Source organism: Carettochelys insculpta, chromosome 8, assembly GCF_033958435.1.
Source record: "Carettochelys insculpta isolate YL-2023 chromosome 8, ASM3395843v1, whole genome shotgun sequence".
Taxonomy (NCBI): Eukaryota; Metazoa; Chordata; order Testudines; family Carettochelyidae; genus Carettochelys; species Carettochelys insculpta.
This window is the reverse complement of record NC_134144.1, coordinates 66,016,324-66,038,462: the sequence shown is the minus strand read 5'-3', so window position 1 is coordinate 66,038,462 and position 22,139 is coordinate 66,016,324. Positions and strand designations below refer to the sequence as shown.

General features: G+C 42.6%; 1 protein-coding gene across 2 annotated transcripts in view; it reads right to left on the bottom strand.

Annotated features, from left to right (window-relative positions):
* SEMA5B (semaphorin 5B) overlaps positions 1–22,139 on the bottom strand; it is a 341,594-nt gene that overhangs the window by 126,410 nt on the left and 193,045 nt on the right. For both annotated transcript variants that reach the window (XM_075001545.1, XM_075001546.1), the window contains exon 5: positions 11,210–11,255. In XM_075001545.1, the coding sequence (XP_074857646.1) occupies positions 11,210–11,255 (46 nt within the window). The remainder of the gene's footprint in view (positions 1–11,209; positions 11,256–22,139) is intronic.

The window sequence follows — 22,139 nt, the reverse complement described above, 5'->3', positions numbered from 1 at the left end:
TTTTTTTTTTTTTTTTTTTTTTTTTAAAAACAAAATAAGTACTGCTAAAGACAACGAACTGACGGTGCAAAGCGGGAGAAGAACTGGAGCACAAGTACACCACCCTCTTCTGGGCACCTTGGAATCATAGTGGGAAGGGGAAATAAGCTAAATGAAGCCAAAATATGCTCCACATCCTTTTGCAGTAGGAGGAATGGAAGGCAATGCTGACTGTAAGAAATGAGAGGTACATTTTTCTGGTTGGTGTTAAGCATGTTTAATGGCCCTGGTTGTAACTCACAAGTAATAAGAACATTAGTCTTCATTCCCCACACATAAAACGCCTGACGGGGTTTTATCATATAAAAAGCCAATATGCCACAGTTATCAGTAAGACACTTCAGCAACTACTTAAATTCTCAGTTTTTGACTCCTACTCTAAATGTTTGCTGACAAAGCCCAAAGCCCTGGCAGTTGCTTCACCATTTACATTCCAAGGTTGAGGGAGGGGAGAATGGTGCCTGAAAAGTTAGATGGGAGGAGGGCAGACAATCAGGCACTGATCAACCTCATAGAAGTTGCACTTTTCACACAGGAACATAAAGACCTAGGCACTCGGCTGATCTAAATCCACACAGCTCCCTTAACTTCAGCGGCAGCTTCACTGATTCATGCCAGGTGGAAGCCCGGTGCCAGCAAGTGAACCTCCAAACTGTCCTTAGAGTGCCCTACTAGGGCACCAAAGAGAGTAATAGCATTGACTTAAATGGCATATCTGCACTATCATGGGGCTCCATGCTCTGAAATCGATACACCAAGGGTTGATTAAGCAGGTCTAGTGAAGACCTGCCAAACTATTCTCCAGTCAACGCTGCTGCTCTACCCTGAACAAGAAGAGTAAGAGAAGTACATGGGAGAATTTCTCTCATTGATACCCCACACACCCGCTCAGGGTATAGACCCTGAAGTAACCTGACTTAAGGTATATGGATTCCATCTATGTTATGCATGTAGCTGGAGCTGAACACCTTAAGTCAACTTTCTGTGGTTGTGTAGATGTAAGCAATGAGTCTTTACACAGCAGTACACAGTATGGTCCCTGTAATAGGAAAGGGTTTCTGGGCACAGCTAGAGAAATCAACCCAGGGTACCTTTGCTTAAAATCCAGACCACTTACAGCCTCAGGCTGGGATTGCCTTCTCATTAAGGCAAATCCAACCAACTACAACAGTACCTCTGCCAGCCCCTCTGACCAGCCAGAAGCCACACAAGCAAACCCACAGACTTCTCAGCTGCTATACCAGCCCAGACCAACAACCCCCAACTTAAGGTGAGAGGCTCTTAAGCCTGTTTCACCCAACACCACACAGGTTCTTCCAGACCCCAAAGGGCCCAGTCCCAGCCCCTGGTCAATATATCAAAGCACTGCAGATCTGACCACGGGGGTCCACATGCTGGCACATGGACCCTTGGAGACCAAAAGACAAGGGATCCAAGATGGACACTGCTAAGTCCACAGCATGCCTCTCCTCTATAGTGGTCTCTTCTCTTCCCCTCTGTTAAGGGACAAAGACCCTCCTTCTTCCCATAGTCCCTTGAGGGTCCGCCCCACCTGACTCAGGTGTGTTGTTGTGGCAAACTGCCATTGGATGAATCTCAGGAGACAGTCTCCAGTTTCTGAAATGGACCTGTTCCTTTGTCTCAGTTCAGGTCACTTGACCAGTGGTCTCCATCCCATTGAAACATCCCAAGCATCTAGAATGTGGATTCAGTGTCTGAGCACCTGGTTTCCACCCTATTGTTCAGCCCAATATACTGGCTGAGGCTGAGTTTACACCTCCTATTGTGAAGCTCAGCATTCAAACATTCTCTAATACAGTTACACAGCTAAAATCTATAACTTTACCTACATACATGACACATACATATGAGTAGCATACACAGATTCAGGGCATCATTAGCTTTCATCAGACACCTCACACAACCCCCTTAGCATGATATTTGGGGCAAACAGCCATACTGGGCATTAAAATAGCTTCCAGACCCAATATAAAAGTCCAGCCACATGACAGTCCCAATATAGCAAAGCATTTAAGCATATATTGAAGTCCATCCATATTCAGCAAAGCATGTCACCGAAATCTTAACTTTAAACAAGTGCCAGGGGAAAGAGAGTACCTGTTTAAAGATGAGCATGTGCTTAAGTGCTTTGTCGTAGAATATAAATTGACTCCTGAAGTAAGGCTGCACCTTTGCAGTGAGTGTTTGGAGGAAGGAATCCTTAGAGAGGAACTGCAGACTCCAGACACACATTTTAAATTTCTCTTATTTTTCCCCTTTGTCCAATAGTTCAAGAATCCAGAAACTCTGGTGCCTCTTGGATAAAATGAAGGAAGAAGCTGAAATTCAATTTTCAGGTACAGATCTGAATTTTTCTAAAGATGAGTGTTTTCAGATGGAGGGTTTTATTTGGGACTAGAAACCAGATAAAAATACAAAATATAACAACAAGAATCAGGGTTCTCCTCAAAACTGTAACCACAGGGAACCACGATTTCATGTGATCTTGATGAAAACCACATTTGCTCAAAACAGGTCCAAATTACTAACAAGATTTTTCATATATTCAGCACACAGTATATCCATCACAAAAGCCAATTATTATGGAACAAAAGTAGAATGCTGGACTTAGAGTAAGGAATTTTACATGTAGCTATAGTAGGTGATATAAGAATAGATTTATATGTTAATCTGCTAATAGAAAGTGTCATTCTGATAAAATGTAACATTCATAACTAAACTATAACCCACATATTAAGGTTCATTTCTGCTGTACTATAATGTTTTGATAATGTGTAAAAATAACTGGATGTGTCTGAAAAATAAGAAATAAATGTTTTATACAGGTATTTATAGCACAATACAGTGGTATCTGAAACAAACAAGCTACATTCAAAACACAACAAAACAGCAGAATACACATAATAAATAATATCAATCACCTTACACCAAAACAAACCAGCAGTCATGTAGCACTTTAAAGACTAACAAAATAATTTATTAGGCGATGAACTTTTGTGGGGCAGACGCACTTCCTCAGATCTGGAGATACAATATTTCCAGTACAGAGCTGACAAAAGCTCATTACCCAATAAATTATTTTGTTAGCCTTTAAAGTGCTACATGACTGCTGCTTTGTTTTGTTAGAGTACAGACTAACACAGCTACCTCTCTGTTACTATTCAAAACACAGTTAACTATAACTCAAACACTATTTACTTTTGGAAAAGTTAAAATTGTTATTGAAAACATCAAAATAATTATCCAATATTCTTTTATGTTTTGTGTTGAATGACACATCTGGAACTAAGACCAGATCCCATTAGAGGCTTACAAAAATTGTGGACTTTGGAGGAATTTGGAGCAGCTTTTGAACAAAATCTGGTTTTACATCAAGATCACATACAACTGCAGCACCTTCTGGTTTCAGTTTTAGCAGGTTCAGTACTGAGAAACACCCTGATTCAGAAATATTTTAGCAAATAAATGCAAACTAAGACAATAATGTTACTCTTCCTTAGGTAGCTCTAAAAGCACTTTACAGAGGATCATTATCCCACTGCACACACTTACCCAAGGCCACCCAGCAGGCTAATGGCAGAGCTGGGAATAGCCTGCATGTCACTCGTGTCCCAGTGTAGTGGTCTGTACACTAGGCAACGTCACCTCCCAAGCTGAATTCACTGTGAATAATATTATTAATCATTCACAAGGACCCTACTGAGTATTAGTCCTTCAAGAAAATGTTTCTGAACCTTAAAGTTCCATGAGTTTCAACCAGAATGAAAATGTATATTGAAAACTGCATTATTCACAATTTATCATTTGTTATATTAATAAATCTTCATGTAATTGTCCAGGGAAATACTGGACATCAGATTCTGCTTCCACTGAGTAGTGCCTTAATACGTGGACTACTTGCAGAATAAGGTACCTATCGACAGATGTAAGAAAGGTAGTATCAGGCTTTGAGTAATAGGATATAAAGCTAACAGGATGTGTTTCATTCTTGCTTTTGATTCAAGAGCAGGAATTCAAAATTTGTTCATTCTGTTACAGTGAGAGATGTTCAGGGCCAACGGAGAGATGTTATTACCATTAACTGCAACGTGTTGATAGGTAGTATTGATTTACCAGTGATTTGCCCTAGAGTTAGTGCTCCTAAGAGTCAGAAGAGTCAGAGGGAGAGTGTCTGTAGCCAGAGCAGTTCAGTTTAAGAAATGGATCTGGGAAGTGCAGCAGTTTCTGATTCTCAGATTAAGAGACAAAAAATGGGAGGCAGGGTAAGTCCCTTCTAACAGTGGAAATGCTGTCAGCTAAGAAGTGCAGTTTGGCTTCTAAAGAAACATACATCAGCATTTCCTCTCTACTTTAGCTTTGCAAAGATCTGATCCTTTACCGCTGGGTTTAAATGCCACTGGAATCAGTGGTGAGAGTTCCACTGATTTCACTGAGTCTTGGATCAGGCCTTATAGGTGTAGACCCTGTTTCAGAGAAGCCCTTAAGCACAAGGTCAACAGGATACAGGGACTGGAGTTCATGTGCTGAAAGTTAAGTACTTTATTACAAGCCAATTTTTCAAAAGCACCTAAGTGTGCTTAGGTCCCATTTATTTTCATGTAGGGTAACATGTTCAAAGTGCCTCACTGCTTTGCTGGAATGGTACTGTATTTATCTGTTTGAGGGATGGGTGAATTAAGGCCTAGATGCCACTTCTCATATTGAAAAGTACCTTATTTCACAGATAATGTACTAAAGACGGTGTTACTGAGGGCTTGTCTATACTACAGGGTAGATTGACCCGCTCAGAGACATATGAAATTGAACTATCTGGGGTCAGCAGTCAATCCTTGTACTCCTTGCTACTGTGAGGAGTAAGGGAGGTTGAGGGGAGAGCTTCTCCCCTAAACCTCTCTCTGTGGGGACAGCCCGGTAAATCAATTGCAGATCAGTTGATTCTAGTTATGCAAACGCCATAGCTGGAATTGCGTATCTGCAATCTACTTACCTGCCTAGTATAGACCAAGCCTGAGGTGCTTTTTTACTCACTGTATGCAAAGACCTCCGTTCTGCTCGTCTGGACCATGCACTTATTTTGCCATTGAATAGCATTTAATTTTATGACTCAAGTCCCATTTTTAACTGGCATCCTTTTTACACATGGATCAAGTATTTCTGAAACCTTTTAAATGTGCTTAAATAACGTGATTGATACAAGTGATGAGTTCATCTGAACAGAGTTGGGCAAAATGGTTTGGATAAACTGTTTATACTTGAATAGTCATTTAAGCAGACGCTTGAACTTGGGTCTCCCACAGTCCTAAACACTATGGTATAGAGTCAGATTTTCTTTCCTCCCTCACTCAGGCCCCAATGACTATTTAAGTATTACCTAGGGTGGTTGTGGAATCTCCATCACTGGAGATATTTAAGAACAGGTTAGATAAATATCTAATAGGGATGCTTGGGCCTGCTGTGAGGGCAGAGGAACTGGAGTTGATGACCTCTTGACGTCCCTTCCACTTCTAGTATTCTATGATTGTGGGTGAATGCCCTCACCATCAGTCTACAAGTGATCAGGGGCAGCAGGGGCTGTCTCACTTCCCTCCTCATTTTGTTTATCTAACTCCTTTAAAAATATGCACGAACAAAATGCATCAGGCCAAAGTTTCATTCAATGCAAAACTGACTTTCTAGAATTGCTGATTTTTTTTTCATTTCCGTTCAAGTCAAAACAATTCCCACTCCCCACCTCCCCAAACTGCCAGTGAACCGAAAAATCAATTGTTCACCCAGCTCTAGTTGTGAGCACTCTCAATGAAGTTAGTGAGAGCGAAGGGGTATTCAGTAACTCAGAGCCTAGTAGGAAATACATGCCAGGCACAGTGATTTTATATATGCTGGCAAATGTCCTGGTTTAGTCCTTTTAAGAGGCTCAAATTAGCCTAGTGTATTTTTTTAAACATGCCATGAAGATTTTGTTTTTAAACTGACACTTTCTACCTAATCTATTAATTGTGCAGTCTAGTATAAACACCCCCCTTACTGGCCTCTCTGTGAAAGCTGGGGATTAGAGGGTAACCCTGTTACTGGCTCTTGCATAAATTGAACAGCGTGTGTTATATATGCACATCATTGCCTAGGTTTAAAAATGCCTAATATTTAGTTAACAATGTATATGGGAGAGCTGCTTTCAGAATGGAGAAGGAAAATGAATGGATTTAATTTTAAAGGGACATTAGCAGATTTTTAAAAACTGTATACTTTAAAGGTAAATTTCCTGAGTTTTGCAACAATTAAAGAAGAAGTCCACCAGATTTTATTAGTGATTAATGTTTTTAGGTATCCAGCTTGAGACACCTCAAAGGGGCTGATTTTCAGAAAGACTTGAGAACCTGTCCCCTGGAAGTTCTTCTTCATTAAGATGGGCGCCAAAAATTGAGACACCCAAAATCATTAGTGATTCTGGTGGTATCTTGGCCCCAGTTCACCTCTGGCTATTCACACAAACTATTTACATGTTGCATTTCCCTCAGCCTGGGTAGGACAAGAATAGTTTCCCTTTTGTTTCTAATCCACTTTGTGTCCTGGTTCTCACGCACAGGCCTGGTGCGGCAGTTCTTGGAGGGGCAAATAGGGAAAGGGAAAGTTTAAGTTCAAATGAAAAATCCAAAGTCACCCCTGAACCAGAAGTGAATTCCATATCACACCAGGACAAAGGGGAACAAAGCGACCTACCCTGGAGAAGGGAGGGGAGATGAAAGAGCTCAGAATGAAAGAAAAGGAAGAGAAAAGAAAAGACAGTCTTCACTGTCTCGGTAACAGCTTTCAAAGTCTCACATGTCCTATTCCCCACCAAAATCTGCCGCATCACCTCCCTGATCTACCTGTACTTCCCCGGAGTGCTCTCCCCAGCATCCTCCTGCACTCAGCCCCTTAAAGCATGCTCCACAAAACCCTTCCCATAACCATGTCCGATGCCACCAAAGTTCTATTCTGTTTATCAGGAAATACTAATTTTGAAATATCTTTCATTGCACAAACAATACCAGGAATGTGCTCCCAGAAAACAAGGGTGTAAAACAAGTTTTCATTATATGGGCAAGACATTTGTCATAGCTTGTTTTTGTAACTGTGATTTTGGGAGTCTAGCTCCCTATTTCACACATGGGCATGGGGACATAACACCCTATTTCACTTTCAAGTAAGTTGAACCTTATTGCAGTATAGCACATTTATGTTGCTGTTACTTGAGCTTACAAACATTCAGAACAATGCTGCATGTAATAGAGCTTGGCAATTCTCCATCACCAGCACCTTCACCCAGCAGCAGATCATTTATTTGCTGGAAAAATAACACCTGGGAGAACCATGTTCAAATCCTGGCTCCACTATCTATTTAGATCCGTACCCAGAATGGAACAACTTCAACATGAGAGACAAAGACAGCCCCGACTCAGCAAACTTCACAATAGTCCAAAGTATACCATATGCAATGGAAGGGGAAATTAAAGTCTCTGTAGTCCCGTGGTTGGGGCCCTCACTACAACCCCGATGAGAGCCCCAACCACTGGACTACAGGTCGGAAGACAAGACATGCAGGAACAGCATTGCCTCCTCTGGCAGCTTTAATTCATTTCTCTAGCTTTTAAGGCAAAAGGGGTGCAAAAATAACATGAAGCAGCTAGTTTGGACCCAAACCAAAAATTTTGTCAGTTGTTTCCATTTGCTGAAATTCTTCAAATATTCTGCATTCAGTTCATGTTGATTTTTTTCCTTCTGGTTTTCAGAACTGCCAGCAAACTGAAAATCCAGCTGTTCTCCCAGTGCTACTAAACAACTATTAGCAATGGTAGCCCCATTTAGGACTAGAAATGTTACAAAACCTTCACTGTGAGAGCTGACTTTCTTGATGATCCAAAAATTAATGTTCCAACTAAGGGTGTGATCCCAGGCCCACTGAATTCATTCATACGCTCTTCTTGACTTCAGCAGGCTTTGGATCAGCTCCAGCATGAGGGCAGTCCACAATGACTCAACAGCTACATGGAAAGAGAGTAACACAAGTCCCTGAAGGCCTTCATGGGTCTCCAATCCAAAGAGCACCAAAAGATTTACTCTGGCCTTGTGAAATAATATCTACAGAATTCTCAAGGGCATGAGAATTTCCTCTAAATGAAAGCAATGAATAATGTAAAGTGTATGATAAGTGACTTTGTCACCTGTTTAATAGTAGGAAGTGTTAATCATCTGCTTCAAGGAAAGATGGGGAAGAGGGATGCATTAATCAGTGCTAGCCACTAAATCTATATATTTCAGAAGAAGAGAGATTTTTAAAAGCATCCAAGTTCATGGGCCAGAAAACAGCGTCACTAGGATATTACTGCAGTGTTGTTAGGTTCATTGGAAAAACTAAGGGTACATCTATCCTACCAATTTTGTCAACAACAAAACATTGCGAGTACACACATTGCAATGCAACTTTTGTCAGGGTAAAACACCCAGTTTCAGCGACAAAAATATTCCACACCTATGAGAGATGTGCAGCAAACAGCCTTCCCACAACACTGCTTTGTGGGATACCCGCAGTACATTGTTCACATGCTCAGTGATGGTGCCCCCAATGTGGGTATGATCTGTTGACAGAGGGAGCTAGTGTGTACACCCTCTAGCAAGTTTTGGGTGTTGGCATAAGTTTTGTAGACATAGCCTAGATCAGCCTCCTTCCTGGCAAAAGCATTGGCTGGGTTTGACTCCCCTCTCGGGGGGCAACCTGATGGAAATTTACACTCACCCTCTACCCACAGTCAGCTGCGGCCATGAGGGATGGCAGGTGATGCGGGGGGGCAGCTTTAAGCTTGGACTAGTACTTAATCGGAGCCCCTCTGGCCAAACCCTACTGTTGAAGATGTGCTGAATCAAGGCCTCTTCTGTATCATGTGGCTCTAACCCCTACACAGCACACAGCTCCCTGTGAGCAACGCTGCCTGGCTCAACCTCAGCAAAGCTGGGGTGGTGCGAGGAATTGCATCATGTTGCTCCCACCTTCAGGGTGATTTGGTGCTGCTTGCAGTCTGCAACATAGGGTCCACAGGGAGAAGTGACTCAGACCACCCTCCCTCCAACAGCGGTAGGAAAGAAAGACCCTCCCAATCCATGTCCCACTGTAGAATCCGTATTCTATTTTAAAAGAGCCACTAATACTTAAATACAAAACAGTCTCTGTTTTGTTATTTGCTAAACCTGGCCTCCCTCCCCCTCCTGTTGAACTGAATTGAGAAGGCTCTTAATTTCTCAGCTTGATTTTCTATTCCTTTCTTCGAAGCAATGTATACGGAGGGATGGGATGTTCTCTGAGCAGCATTATGTGCTTTGCGAACGCAAGCCAAGTAGCTACTTAGGCAACCGCTAAGTCTGGAAACAATCGTTTCCATCATTCCCAACACGTGTGTCCGCATAATTCCATGCTCTCATTGTCATGCAAAGGGGTTTGTAGAAGTGGCCGGATACACCCAGAAAGCAAGAACAAACTAAGCTCATTATGTTAACCAGAGATCTCACCACATCCTCCGCTTACACAAAGGAGGGCTTTCCATTTTTGGCAATGTTGCACTCAGGCCACTGTGGAGGAAATTTACCCCCAGGGCAGAAAGGCTGCACAAAACACTAGCCATTGTTGAAGCTCCATTGCAACACTATCCCTTTGGAGAATCACAACCAGGTTGGGATGCATGTAGGGAACCCCATGAGGTAACCAGGCTGCAATAGCCCCTCTGATAATCAGCACATTGCAGCACGTTACATAATCCTTGAAAGGGAAAGTTCTGTTAGATGAGGGCAACCTTTAGAGTTCGTTCCACTTCACACACACTTGACAGAATAAAACACGATGATGCACAGAAATTAAGTTTACGTGACGGACGGACAGTTGTGCTGCCCTCCAGCCCCACTTAGGTTATGTGTACACTGTCTCAGAAGATCAACCCACTCCGGGGCTCAGTTTCATACGTCTGGTGGGGATGCGCAAAATCGACCTCTCAGGGGCCGCAGTCGACCCCTTTACACCTCAAGAGATGCAAGGAGTAAGGGTGGTTGATGGGAGAAACTCTCCCATTGACTTTCTTTAGTAGGTACAGCTAAGTAAGCCAAAGACAGATATGTCAATTCTAGCTACACAACTGCCATAGGCAGAACTGCGTATCTGCAATTGGTTTAGTTTGCCTAGTGTAGACATAGCCTTAACGTCAAGAATTGCAAGCAAGGAAAGAAGGTGTGGCAGGTGCTTTGCCCAGCCATTCTGAATACCACCCATGGGCCTGACTCTGCGAGGGCAAGAACCCCTTGGAAGCCAACAGGATATCACTGGGGCACCAAAGCGGAGAGAGAGGCTATAATGAGGTCTTAGATGCCAAAATCTCTGTTGATGAGGGACCTCATTTTATCTAAGAAGAACAAGGGATATCCTCAATCCTCACAGAAAACAACTGCCTATATCCCCGAATATTTGTTATGAACAGATATGACCTTACTTTAATTAACTATCAATAATTAATTAATTACTTTTGCTGCACACTTTAGTCCCAGACTTGAGCTGAAGGGGGGAAATCCTGTTCACCTCACTGGTTAGTCCTTTCAGACTGGTGCAGACAAGCTTCTCCTATTGGGTGGTGGGTGACACACACTTACAACAAGTTGTGCTTTGGAATGCCTGCAAGTTCTATCTTATTTTTAGTAACACATTCAGCTCTTCAGCATTCCATACTCTCTAGGGCACCACAAAAGCAGGCAGCAATGATGGATACGAGCGGTTAAAGCCATCCCTGCCAGCTACTGACCTTTGCACTAAGGAAAGAGTTTCTTTGCCTGCGTTTATTTAAGCAGCTCGTTATCAGTCACTCTACCTACTTTATTTCTTGAAGATGCCTTATTTTCAGCACCCACCATCAGTGAAAGCAATCAAGAACGAAGAGCTAGGATGTGCTATCCAAATAAATAGGCACAGGAGCACCCTTCTTTAAAGCATTACCCTCTCAGTGGAAAAAAAAAATCATAGTGTAATTCCTCCCTCTGCCACTCCAGATGCACACTGACAGCATATGACAAACAATTACGATAGCATGTTCATTAAGCAGTCAAGCAAAATGATTGGGTAAAAAATGGACAGACATACCTGGATAAGAGAAACATTGTGTAGACTAAGTCTGAAGAGGTAGTTCCTGCAGAAGAAAAATTAAAAATAAGTTGTTAAAGAGAACTTTAAACGTGGGGGGGAGGAGAATGTGAGAGTAAGTCGTATCGCTTCAGCTACATGGTATAGTTATTATGCATTTATACTGGCAGCGAGCCTTCCCAAGAGAAGAGACCACATGATACAGCAAACAAAAGAAAATACTAAAATGGTTCCTCCAATTTCATAGAAATGTAGGGCTGGAAGGGAACTCAAAAGGTCATCTAGTCCAGGCCCTGGCACTGTGACTGTACCAACTACATGTAAACCATCCCTGCCAGGGTTGTCCAGTTTGTTCTTAAAAACCTCCAATGACAAGATTTCACAGTCTCCTGGAAGCCTAATCCAGCGCTTCACTATCCTTATGGTCAGAAAGACTTTCCTAATATTTAACCTCAACCTCCCTTGCTGCAAAGCAAACCAATTACTCCTTGTTTTATCTTCTGTGGACATGAACAATTGATCCCCATCTTCATAACAACGGCCTTTAACATGTTTGAAAAATGGTATCAGATCCCCCTCACTCTTTTCTTAATACTAAATACAACCCCATTGCAGCCCTACCTCGAAATAAGTTATCCAATTCATGTTGTGCAGATTGCATAAATTATTTTAAGGCATCTTATTTCAAACCCGGTGCCGGCTACACTGCACTAGATTTCAAAATAAGTACTTATTGCAAAATTCCCGGTAACCCTCGTATGACGAGGATTAGCAGGAACAATATGTAGCACTCAAAACAGACCTGCTATTTTGAGCACGATGTTTGGCTGTGCAGTTTCTCTGTATCCTGAAATGTATCCCGAAATAGAAAGCATAGTGTAGCCTTAGTCCCAGAGTTTTTGTTATACTATATCCTCATAGTCTAGTTTCCTAAATTTTTATAGTTTCTCCTCTGGATTCCAGGGATGTAGTAGATTATCCGGTTACACAACTAACTGGTTAGTGTTGCTCGTTACTCGCAGACACACTCTCTTCCCCACAAATAAATAGGGAGTGGCTGGCTCAGCCTCTATCCCTGCTTGTGCTGCGATCAGGCAATTTCCCTGGCTGCTGCGCTGAATTTAAAGGCTGACTCTTCTGTCCCTGCCATGGGGATCGGGCTCTTCCCCCGTCCCTGAAAGAGAAGAGCCCAATTCTCACAGTGTGGATAGAAGCTGAGACAGCCTGTGTGGCAGCTCAGCCTTTTAAATGCAGAGCAGCTGGGTGCTGCGAGGGGAGGGCAGTTAGTTGAGTACCCAACAGAAATTTTGGTGGTTACTCGCTTACCAGATTACTCACTCTAATAGCCCTACTAGATTCTCTCCAATTTGTCGACTTCTTCCTGAAAGTGTGGTACTTGTAACAGACACAATATTCCTGCTGAAGCCTGAGCAGTGGCAAGTACAACCAGACTATTATCTCTCTTTGGCCATCTACTCATGGACTTTGTAACAAAACTCTAAACAAATTTTGAGCCAATCTTTCTAAAGCTGTAATGGAAATATTCAAAGGAGCCCAATTCAAAATCTTCAGTTGGTACAAGGCCTCTTGTGCTACCCTCCTGTTTATCTTCTCGGAGTGGAGATGAACTGGAACCTGCATGCCTGGGCTCAGGAAGATGGAGGAGAGAGAAGAAACCAAAGGAATGGAGCAGCTATATTCTGCTAGATCTTCTGCTCATCCAAAACCTGCCATGAAATCAGCCCAAGAGACGATGTCCTGAACCTTTGGTCTGTGGGGCAACTCCCCATGCACTCATCTATGCCATGGTGCAAAATTCTCCTAAGCAAAGAGGGTGCTGGAGGAGGCAATGGAGGCAGGTCCTGACATGATAGTTTTTGCTGCCAAGGGCTACGTGGGGTGAGGGAATGGTCAGGTGGTTATGGAAGGTAAACAGCCTAGTCATCCCCATGACACTTTTACAATATGTACAGACCTCAAGAAAAAAAAAATTTTTTGGATTTTTTTTCCCCTGTAATCATTAGTGCTAGTCAGATTTTTAGGCTTAATCATCTTGATATAAGACAATCATATTTCCACCCAAGCCTAATGAATGTATTAAATATAGTACATTAATACATATAATAAATAGAGAAAGACACAGTGTAACCCACTGACTGGAAGTTGAAGTGAGACAAATTCAGACTGGAAATGAGGCACACAATTTTTGACAGGGTAATTAACCATTGGTACAATTTATCCAGGGTTGTGACAGATTCTACATCTCTGACAATCTCTAAATCAAGATTGGATGTTTTTTTCTTAAAATATGTGTCATTTATTTGAGGTCCCTTCCACTCACCTGCACAGGGGTAACCAACACAGAGGAGCATAAGAGCTTTAAATGAGCCCTCATGAAACATGTCACAGACAATAATAAACGAACTATTTTCTTGGATGTATTTAGGCAGTGTGGGTGAACAGAACAATAGACTGGGATTCGGAAGGCCTCGGCTCTAGTCCCAGCTCTTCCACTGGCCTATTGAATGACCTTAGGGAAGCTAGACCTCTGCCTCAGTATCCCCATCTGTAGCATAGGGATAATGATAATGACCTTTTCTGAAATCTATTCACCTACTGATGAAAAAAGCTGGGCACTATTATAATATGTATTATTTTTGCTGTGTCTGTATATCTGTCTGTCTGGGCAAGGTTCTACCATGTTCCTGTACTGGCCGCAGACCTTCCCCTGGCCAGTATGGGGTATGACCCAGCCCTCCTCTCCCCCAGCAGCTCCCCCCAGACCATACCAGCCCCAGCTCCTCTTCCAGCCAGCTTGGGGCCTGCCTCAGCCCCCTGATGAAGCATGGTGCCCCCATGCCATGCCAGCCCCTCCCCCACCCAGCATGGGACCCAGCCCTGGCCCGTGACAGAGCTCCCTCTGCACCATGACAGCCCCACCCCTCCCCCAGCCAATGCAGTGCCTGGCCCCGCCCCCAAAGGAGCCCCTACCCCAGCCACAGCAGGTTTCAGCTCATGCACTTTGGGTGTGTATTACCTGTTGGTCTAGAACTTTTCTTTCACCCCAACTTCCACTTGCAAACGGACCTGCAACCCGGCCTAGTTCTTGTGAAAATTCATCCAACATGTCTTTCCAAGTTCTCACTTTTCAGAGCACCTCCCCAATTCCAAATTTCTTTTGTCCACACAAAACATCCTTCCCTTCTCTTACAGCTGTACAACCTTCCAGTAACTGTTATTAAACTGTTGCTCATCAGCTACAGACTTAGGGCTTGCCTACCTGAGCAGCAGTGCACATGACAGGGTTTTAATTCTGAAAATACACCAACACACTGTACAATAACTGCTCTGCGTACAGGCTGCTGGTGTTCACTCAAAGTTCTCCAATGCACCATACTGCAGTCCTGTTTCAAACACCACTATGTTAAAGCTTGCTAGGGAAATTTTAGTGAAAACCCTCAGAACATAGAATCATAGAACACTAGGACCGGAAGGGGCCTCGAGAGGCCATCGAGTCCAGTCCCCTGCCCCGACAGCAGGACCGACCACTATCTACACCATCCCTGATAGACATCTATCTAATCTGTTCTTAAATATCTCCAGCGAGGGAGATTCCACAACCTCCCTTGGCAACTTATTCCAGTACTTGACCACCCTGACAGTTAGGAACTTTTTCCTAATGTCCAACCTAAACTTCCCTTGCTGCAGTTTAAGTCCATTGCCTCTTGTTCTCTCCTCAGAGGCCAAGAAGAACAAGTTTTCTCCCTCCTCCTTATGACACCCTTTAAGATATCTGAAAACCGCTATCATGTCCCCCCTCAATCTTCTTTTTTCCAAGCTAAACAAGCCTAATTCTTTCAGCCTTTCTTCATAAGTCATGTTCTCCAGACCTTTTATCGTTCTAGTTGCTCTTCTCTGGACCTCCTCTAATTTCTCCACATCTTTCTTGAATTGGGGTGCCCAGAACTGGACACAATATTCCAGCTGAGGTCTAACCAGTGCAGAGTAGAGCGGTAGAATGATTTCTTGTGTCTTGTTCACAACACACCTGCCAATGCATCCCAGAATCACGTTTGCTTTTTTTGCAACAGCATCACACTGTTGACTCATATTTAACTTGTGATCTACTAGAACCCCTAGGTCCCTTTCTGCTGTACTCCTTCCTAGACAGTCTTTTCCCATTCTGTATGTGTGAAACAGATTATTCGTTCCTAAGTGCAGCACCTTACATTTATCTTTATTAAACTTCATCCTGTTTACTTCAGACCATTTCTCTAATTTATCTAGATCATTCTGAATTATGACCCTATCCTCCAAGGTAGTTGCAACCCCTCCCAGCTTGGTATCATCTGCAAACTTAATAAGCATACTTTCTATGCCAATATCCAAATCATTAATGAAGATATTGAACAGAACTGGTCCCAAAACAGACCCCTGCGGAACCCCACTTGTTATGCTTTTCCAGCTGGATTGAGCACTATTAACAACTACTCTCTGGGTGCGATTAGCCAGCCAGTTATGCACCCACCTTATTGCAGCGTGATTTAAGTTGGACTTGCCTAGTTTGTCGATAAGAATATTATGCGAGACGGTATCAAATGCTTTACTAAAGTCTAGGTATACCACATCTACTGCTTCTCCCTTATCTACGAGTCTCGTTATCGTGTCAAAAAAAGCTATCAGGTTGGTTTGACATGATTTGTTTTTTACAAAACCATGCTGGCTGTTCCCTATCACTTTACTACCTTCCAAGTGCTTGCAGATGACTTCCTTAACTACCTCCTCCATTGTCTTTCCTGGCACAGAAGTTAAGCTTACTGGCCTGTAATTTCCTGGGTTGTTCTTATTCCCTTTTTGTAGATGGGCACTATATTTGCCCTCTTCCAGTCTTCTGGAATCTCTCCTGTCTCCCATGACTTTCCAAAAATGAGAGCAAAAATGAGAGCATACATAGACCAATTAGCGTGCAACAAATAAGCATGCTTAGAAGTTACACTGTTGTAGTGCATGTTGCCATGCTGTGCAAAGAAGCCCTTTAACAACTATTACACTCTTCCACAACTCTGTTTACATGCCCATGGCACTAGGGCTATGGAAAGCTATGGAACTGTTCTAACAGGAAATTTGTATCCAGTAGCTGATATTTCTTGGCACCCTTAGGAAAGCGCACACAATAATTTAACAAAAATTGTAATGCGGCTCCAGTGTGTAAGGTGTCATGAAATAATCCTGCTCCTGAAGGTGTTAAAGCACATCACAAGGCCTCAAGTCTTGTAACACCCCAAGGAGGGATTCTCATGATGACTAGCTTGGCGCTGGTATCCTGTTGTTAAGCAAGCTATTTAAATGCATTGATTTTGAAAGTCTTATAACATTTATTCCAGGTTCTTGTTTTAGTTTTGTGAAGCACGGGGCAGTTGACTGAGTGTGAACTTTTAATATTAGATTTTTGTTCCCCAAAGTGGAACGGATTCAACCAAAATCTTTTAGAGTAGGAGACATATTCAAAGAAGATCATTTTCCTTGGACCTTAAACACCTGCAGAAAGAACAGAGTCCAGGTGAAGAAAAATAAGGTCTCTCTTTGCAGAGATCACTGCGCGGCACACATACATATGCATCAGCTGTGAACTGCGGTCAGGTGACACACAACCCTCAATTAATCAAGGACAATGAAGTTCACACAATTATCTTCCTGAATCTTCATACTAACATTACTCCCAGGGAAATTCTGTGCCCAAAAATTAAAAATTCCTCACTAAAAATTTAAATTTCTGCACACAAGTATTTTAAAATTCTACAAATTTTATTTGTCAAAACAACACAACATAGTCAGAACAATTTTAATTATTTTGGCAATTTATTGCAAAGTACCTGTCAGCAAGCTTGCAGTAACAATACAGATTGAAAAAAAGAGAGAGATCCAGGAAATGTTTTTGACAAATAGATTCCTTACTTGGCCTATTAATACAAAACTCTGAGCAGTAATTCATTTAGACCAGAACACACAACCATAACTCCAAATGCCCTTAAAAACAACACAAAGGCTGTGGTGAGTCAGGGAGCAACCCTTTGAGCACCTTTCCCCTGTAGTACTACAACAAACAACTGTGTGAATATATTTAAGGGACAGGATGGTGTTCACTTCCCATCCAGATTGTCCCCTTCATTTCCTGTTCTAAACTTGCTGGCAAGGTCAGTCCATCCTGAGGAACAGCTGCCTTGTTTCACTCCAGAGCTGACTGCATTTCACTGGTGGGTAGTTCAAATGATCCTCATTTGCAAAGTGCTTTGGCACCCTTTGGGAGGAATAGCACTGTGTATATATTGTGAGATACCACCCATGCTAATCATGATTATTCCTACCCTTCTTTCTTACGACCGCCAATGAATTTCTAAAAATTTCCCTGCTCTTATTGCTTGTAATACAGTAGCAGCCAGAAGACTCTAGAAAAACTGGGGTCACACTGTGCACAGCTATGTACCTGTTGTAAGATCATGCTTCTTTTTTTTTTTCCCGTTAAGTCCCCAGTTCATTAAAGCACTTAAGCACATGCTTAACCTATAAAGCCATGTTTAAATCCTATTCACATCAATGGAGTTTAGACACTTGCTCAAGTAGTTTTTTGAACAAATGCTTTCCACATTCTGGACCTAAATCCTGTTTATTTGCAAGTTTCATAGAGGTTCACTGTAATACAAATCCTACAGATAAAAGTATTTATTAATTGGCTGGCCTGAAAAGGACTAAACACTTCTCGTGCCCACCACCACATAGCATGAGCTGTTACAGAAAGGGAGCAGTCCAAATGCATCTTAAAGAGTGAAAAAAAAATACATCCACTTAGTTCTCTTCTCCCTCCAATAACATTCCACAGCCAAATCTGCTTACTAAGTAGCCACCTCGCTTGGCTAAGTGCACCCTGGCTGAACTTTATAACACGTTTCCCACATTCTCCCTCTGACACTGCCTTTTCTTGAAACAATTGTATGGAAGGCAAAGCATCTTCAATGCACTGAGCAATGTGTCTGCAAGAGAAAGTGAGCATTTCTAACGAGAGGCCATTTAACATGATCTTTTAAAAAACGCTGGGCTCTTCTCTCGAGGGTTTGGAAGTTTTACACTACACTTTGGGCACACTGGTCTACAAATAGTTGTGTACTCTCCTCTCCACAAAGCCCTCTCTCTTTTTTTTAAGGCACCAAGTCTGTTAATGAGATGCCTACTGACTAAAATAAATATTTTTAATTAAAAGAAATCCTAATCTGGAGCTCACTTATGCTGCTGTACATCAGGAGATGCTCCAGCAGAGTCGGTAGCGTTATACCCATTTAAAATGGTGCCAGTGAACAGATGAACAGGAGTCCATTACTTGACTATGTGGTGGTTCATTCTCACATTTTGTTTTCATCTGTATTTACCACCTTTCTCTAAAACCAAACAGGGTAACTCAGGTGGTAGAGGAAGAATGTGAAGGTACAGAGAGAGATAGAGAGAGAAACAGACATTCTCTCCTTTTGATCCTCCTAGATAAGGGAAGTTTAAAGCCAGCCCTGGATTACAGCACTATGACACATTGTGAGAAACTAGACACATCAGGTATATCAGTGTAACTTTGGGAAGAAATGTTCTGTATTTCTACAACACCTGGCACGAAGAGGTCCTGAGCATGCAAGAGGCTCCAATAACAAACTAGTTATCAGAACTAGGTACAGCGGGCAAGATAGAAACCCAGGTGCAGACTGAGCTGTGAGATAAATCCTAACATCTTGCTTTGGTGTTTTGCTGGAAACCACAAGGTTTAGGGAAGAATACAAGGCTGGAAGCCAGGAACTCCTGACTTCTCTGCACACCTCTGTAAGATCTGGGAACTAGAACCAATGTCCCCTTTAATCTTTTCCATCCATGCACAGATTTTTTCGGTCCATGTGTGGAATAAATTTTATGTGCACTGAGGCATATGCAAATGTGTACCACCAGTAGAAACAAAAAACCTAGGAGTGGGAGCTCTGCTAATCAGCTGGGCTGCATCTGAATCTCTCCTAACCAGCCACACAACTCACAGCTTACAGAGAACACTGACTAGAACCCAGGCCTGAAGAGCACTGAACATCTGATATTCCCACAGTGCCACCGAGAGGCCACACAGGGGCACAGGGTAGGAACACTGTGAGCGTGAGCACAGAGACTTGACGTGATAGTAGCTTGTGGCCCTCTGGTTGGCCAACTATCCTATTTAATTCCAGGAGGTTGTTTAGGCAGCCACACAGATTTTGGACAGCTGCAGCTCCAGAGTGTTCTTGATATTCTGACTTTTATTCTCCCACCCCAGCCTGACTCTGGCCTGGTACTACCTCTGATCACCATCCCTGGTCCAACTCCAACCCTGACGCTTGCTTACAGGACCTGATTCTTGCGATTCCTCCAACTCCTGAGTGATGACTACTTTCCCTGGTAGGACTTTAGTCCACCTGTGACTGCTAGGCCAAACTGCCTATGTCCTGGTCCCTTACACTTTGTACAACAAGCATAACTTAGCCATGTTTCACAACTCCCTTTTCACAGATGAGGGAAAGGAGCTACAGGAAAGGTTAATGAACCTGCCCAAGAGCACACAGCCAGATAGCAACAGAATTGCAACTAAACCCGGGCGTCCTGACCACAAAATCTAATGCTAGATTGACCCACTATGCTTCACTGGGGCACAGATATGCTTTGAACTTCTAAGAGGTCTATGTAGACCCCTTACTTTGACATCTCAAGAAAACCAAGATGCTGAGTGATGATTCTAGGCATCTTACTCAGAAGTGGTTAATTACATGCCTGATCCATTGAGGGATGCAGTAATCCCTTAAGCAAACATGACTCTTATTGATTCATTTACAGGCCCCAACCTATAGAAGCTGGAGAAAAGTTGGAATATGAATGCTGGAGAAAAGCTCATCTGCCAACAACTCCTTTGCAATCTCATCAGCTGGTAATTTTGTTTCTATTGAAGAAAAACTAGTCTGAAACATTTTTTCTTAAAAAAATCAATAGTTGCTCAACAGAGAACTGTACTAAATGGCACACAGTAATAGGAAGCAGTTACTCTATGAGCAAGTGCTTTCTCCATAGCAACACTTCACTGTGATGAACCTAGGCAGAGCTACTGCAGCGTCTGTCCTCTTAGCTGGGACTCTTCTTAGAGGCAAGATATCGCTTTGATTAATCAGCTCTCCCAATTAAGAAAGAAGCCCACAAAAATTTCACGGTTGTCATTGTGCTACTCATCATGGCCACCTGGTCCCTCACATTCGTAACGAAGGTGAAATGCAGACTCTCCTTACTCCAAAAGCACAAGTCCATGACCAGCCATGGGAGAATTCCCAGCAGCTGAAGCAGTATAGGCCTTAACACATGCTGTTGAGTAGTCCTGGTTCTGTTTAGTAGAAGGTAATGAATGGGGTGCCAGTTCTGAACAAACATACAGGGATAAAAAGTTATATTCAGAGAAATCACATCAGTACAGAAATTCAGTGTGGATATGTCTTAGCAGTAGGAATGAATTAAAAATAAAACCGGGAGCATTTAAATTAAATTGCTGGTGTAGTTTCCACCCTCTTTTTCACGCAACTACAGAACTAGCTAATTTTTCACCCTTAAAAGTATCATATATGGCAAGGTGGAATTCACAAATAATTCCATGATACTTTTCCACAACTAGCACTAGTTATTAGATGATGCAGCCCAACCCTCTGACACTTCAGGATATTCTCCCACACATTGCCCAAGCAAGCTGTAATAATCTCAAACTACAGGGCTTTGACCACTTTCCAAGGAAGACTATTCCACATCCTAATGTATTTCACTGCCAACAAGCCTTTCCTACTGTCATCCTGTCACCTTTTAGTTACACTCTCTTGTGCCAACTTAACTAATTCCTATTAGGTTTTTACATCATTCATATCTTTATTGGTGGTCCCTCTCATTCCTCCTCCTTAAACAATCACTTAGCCCAAATATACTTATTTAACTTTCCCCCTCAAACTCCAGACGTTTTCTACATTCTCTACATGCAAATGAAGGCATGTAGTGTTTCACAGATGACCAGTCCCTTTTCTCTGCTCCTGCTGAGTTCCTTGTGCCTTTTCAACCACATGGAAATTTTACAGTTCACATGTAAACAGATGGAAAAAGTTCGCCTCTAAAGCAGTTCTATCCATGTAAAAGTGCCATGTCACAAACTTTATACCACAGACAAAGGAAACAAGTTCATTAACACAAGGCAAAAAACAGCTCTGTGGCGCCACCCAGTTGTGATGAGAAGAGTGCATTAGAAAAAAAAATCTGAAAACCACTGCTTCAATCTCCTTTGATTTGTAGACTCCTAAAAAATGTCAAGTGGGGCATGGACTCTTTTGGAAATTCACCCTGTGGCACCCAGACCCCCATAAAAGTCAGACTGAAAATTGACTGAGCAGAATTCAACATTAGCTGTTGCATGGGCAGAGCATGGCATTTAACATAGTGCTGTGGCCCTCTATGGTAACAACAATTCTTGGTTTTGTCCTGTAGGCGGGAGTATTCATTTCCTTGAAGAAAAACAGCAATGCCTTTTGCAGACCCTAAGACAGAGTCTGTAGACCAGCGGTTTCTAACCTTTTTGAGATGATGACCCATTTTGACAATCCAGTAAGACTTTGTGACCCAAGGAAATTAAAAACCGAAGGTGGGGGAGAGGTTCTTCCCTGGGAACTTTTTTTTTTTTTTTTTTAATTATAAATCTTGATTCGCTCCCCCCGGACCCCCAGGCTTAAACCCATCGCAGCCCTAAAGTGCACCCCCCACCTCACATGAGCACTGCTGCTGCCACCTCGCTGCTCCTTCACCTGGCCACTGCCACTGCCTCCTCTGCACGCCCCCTCCCCAACACTCCTACTCCCCCTCC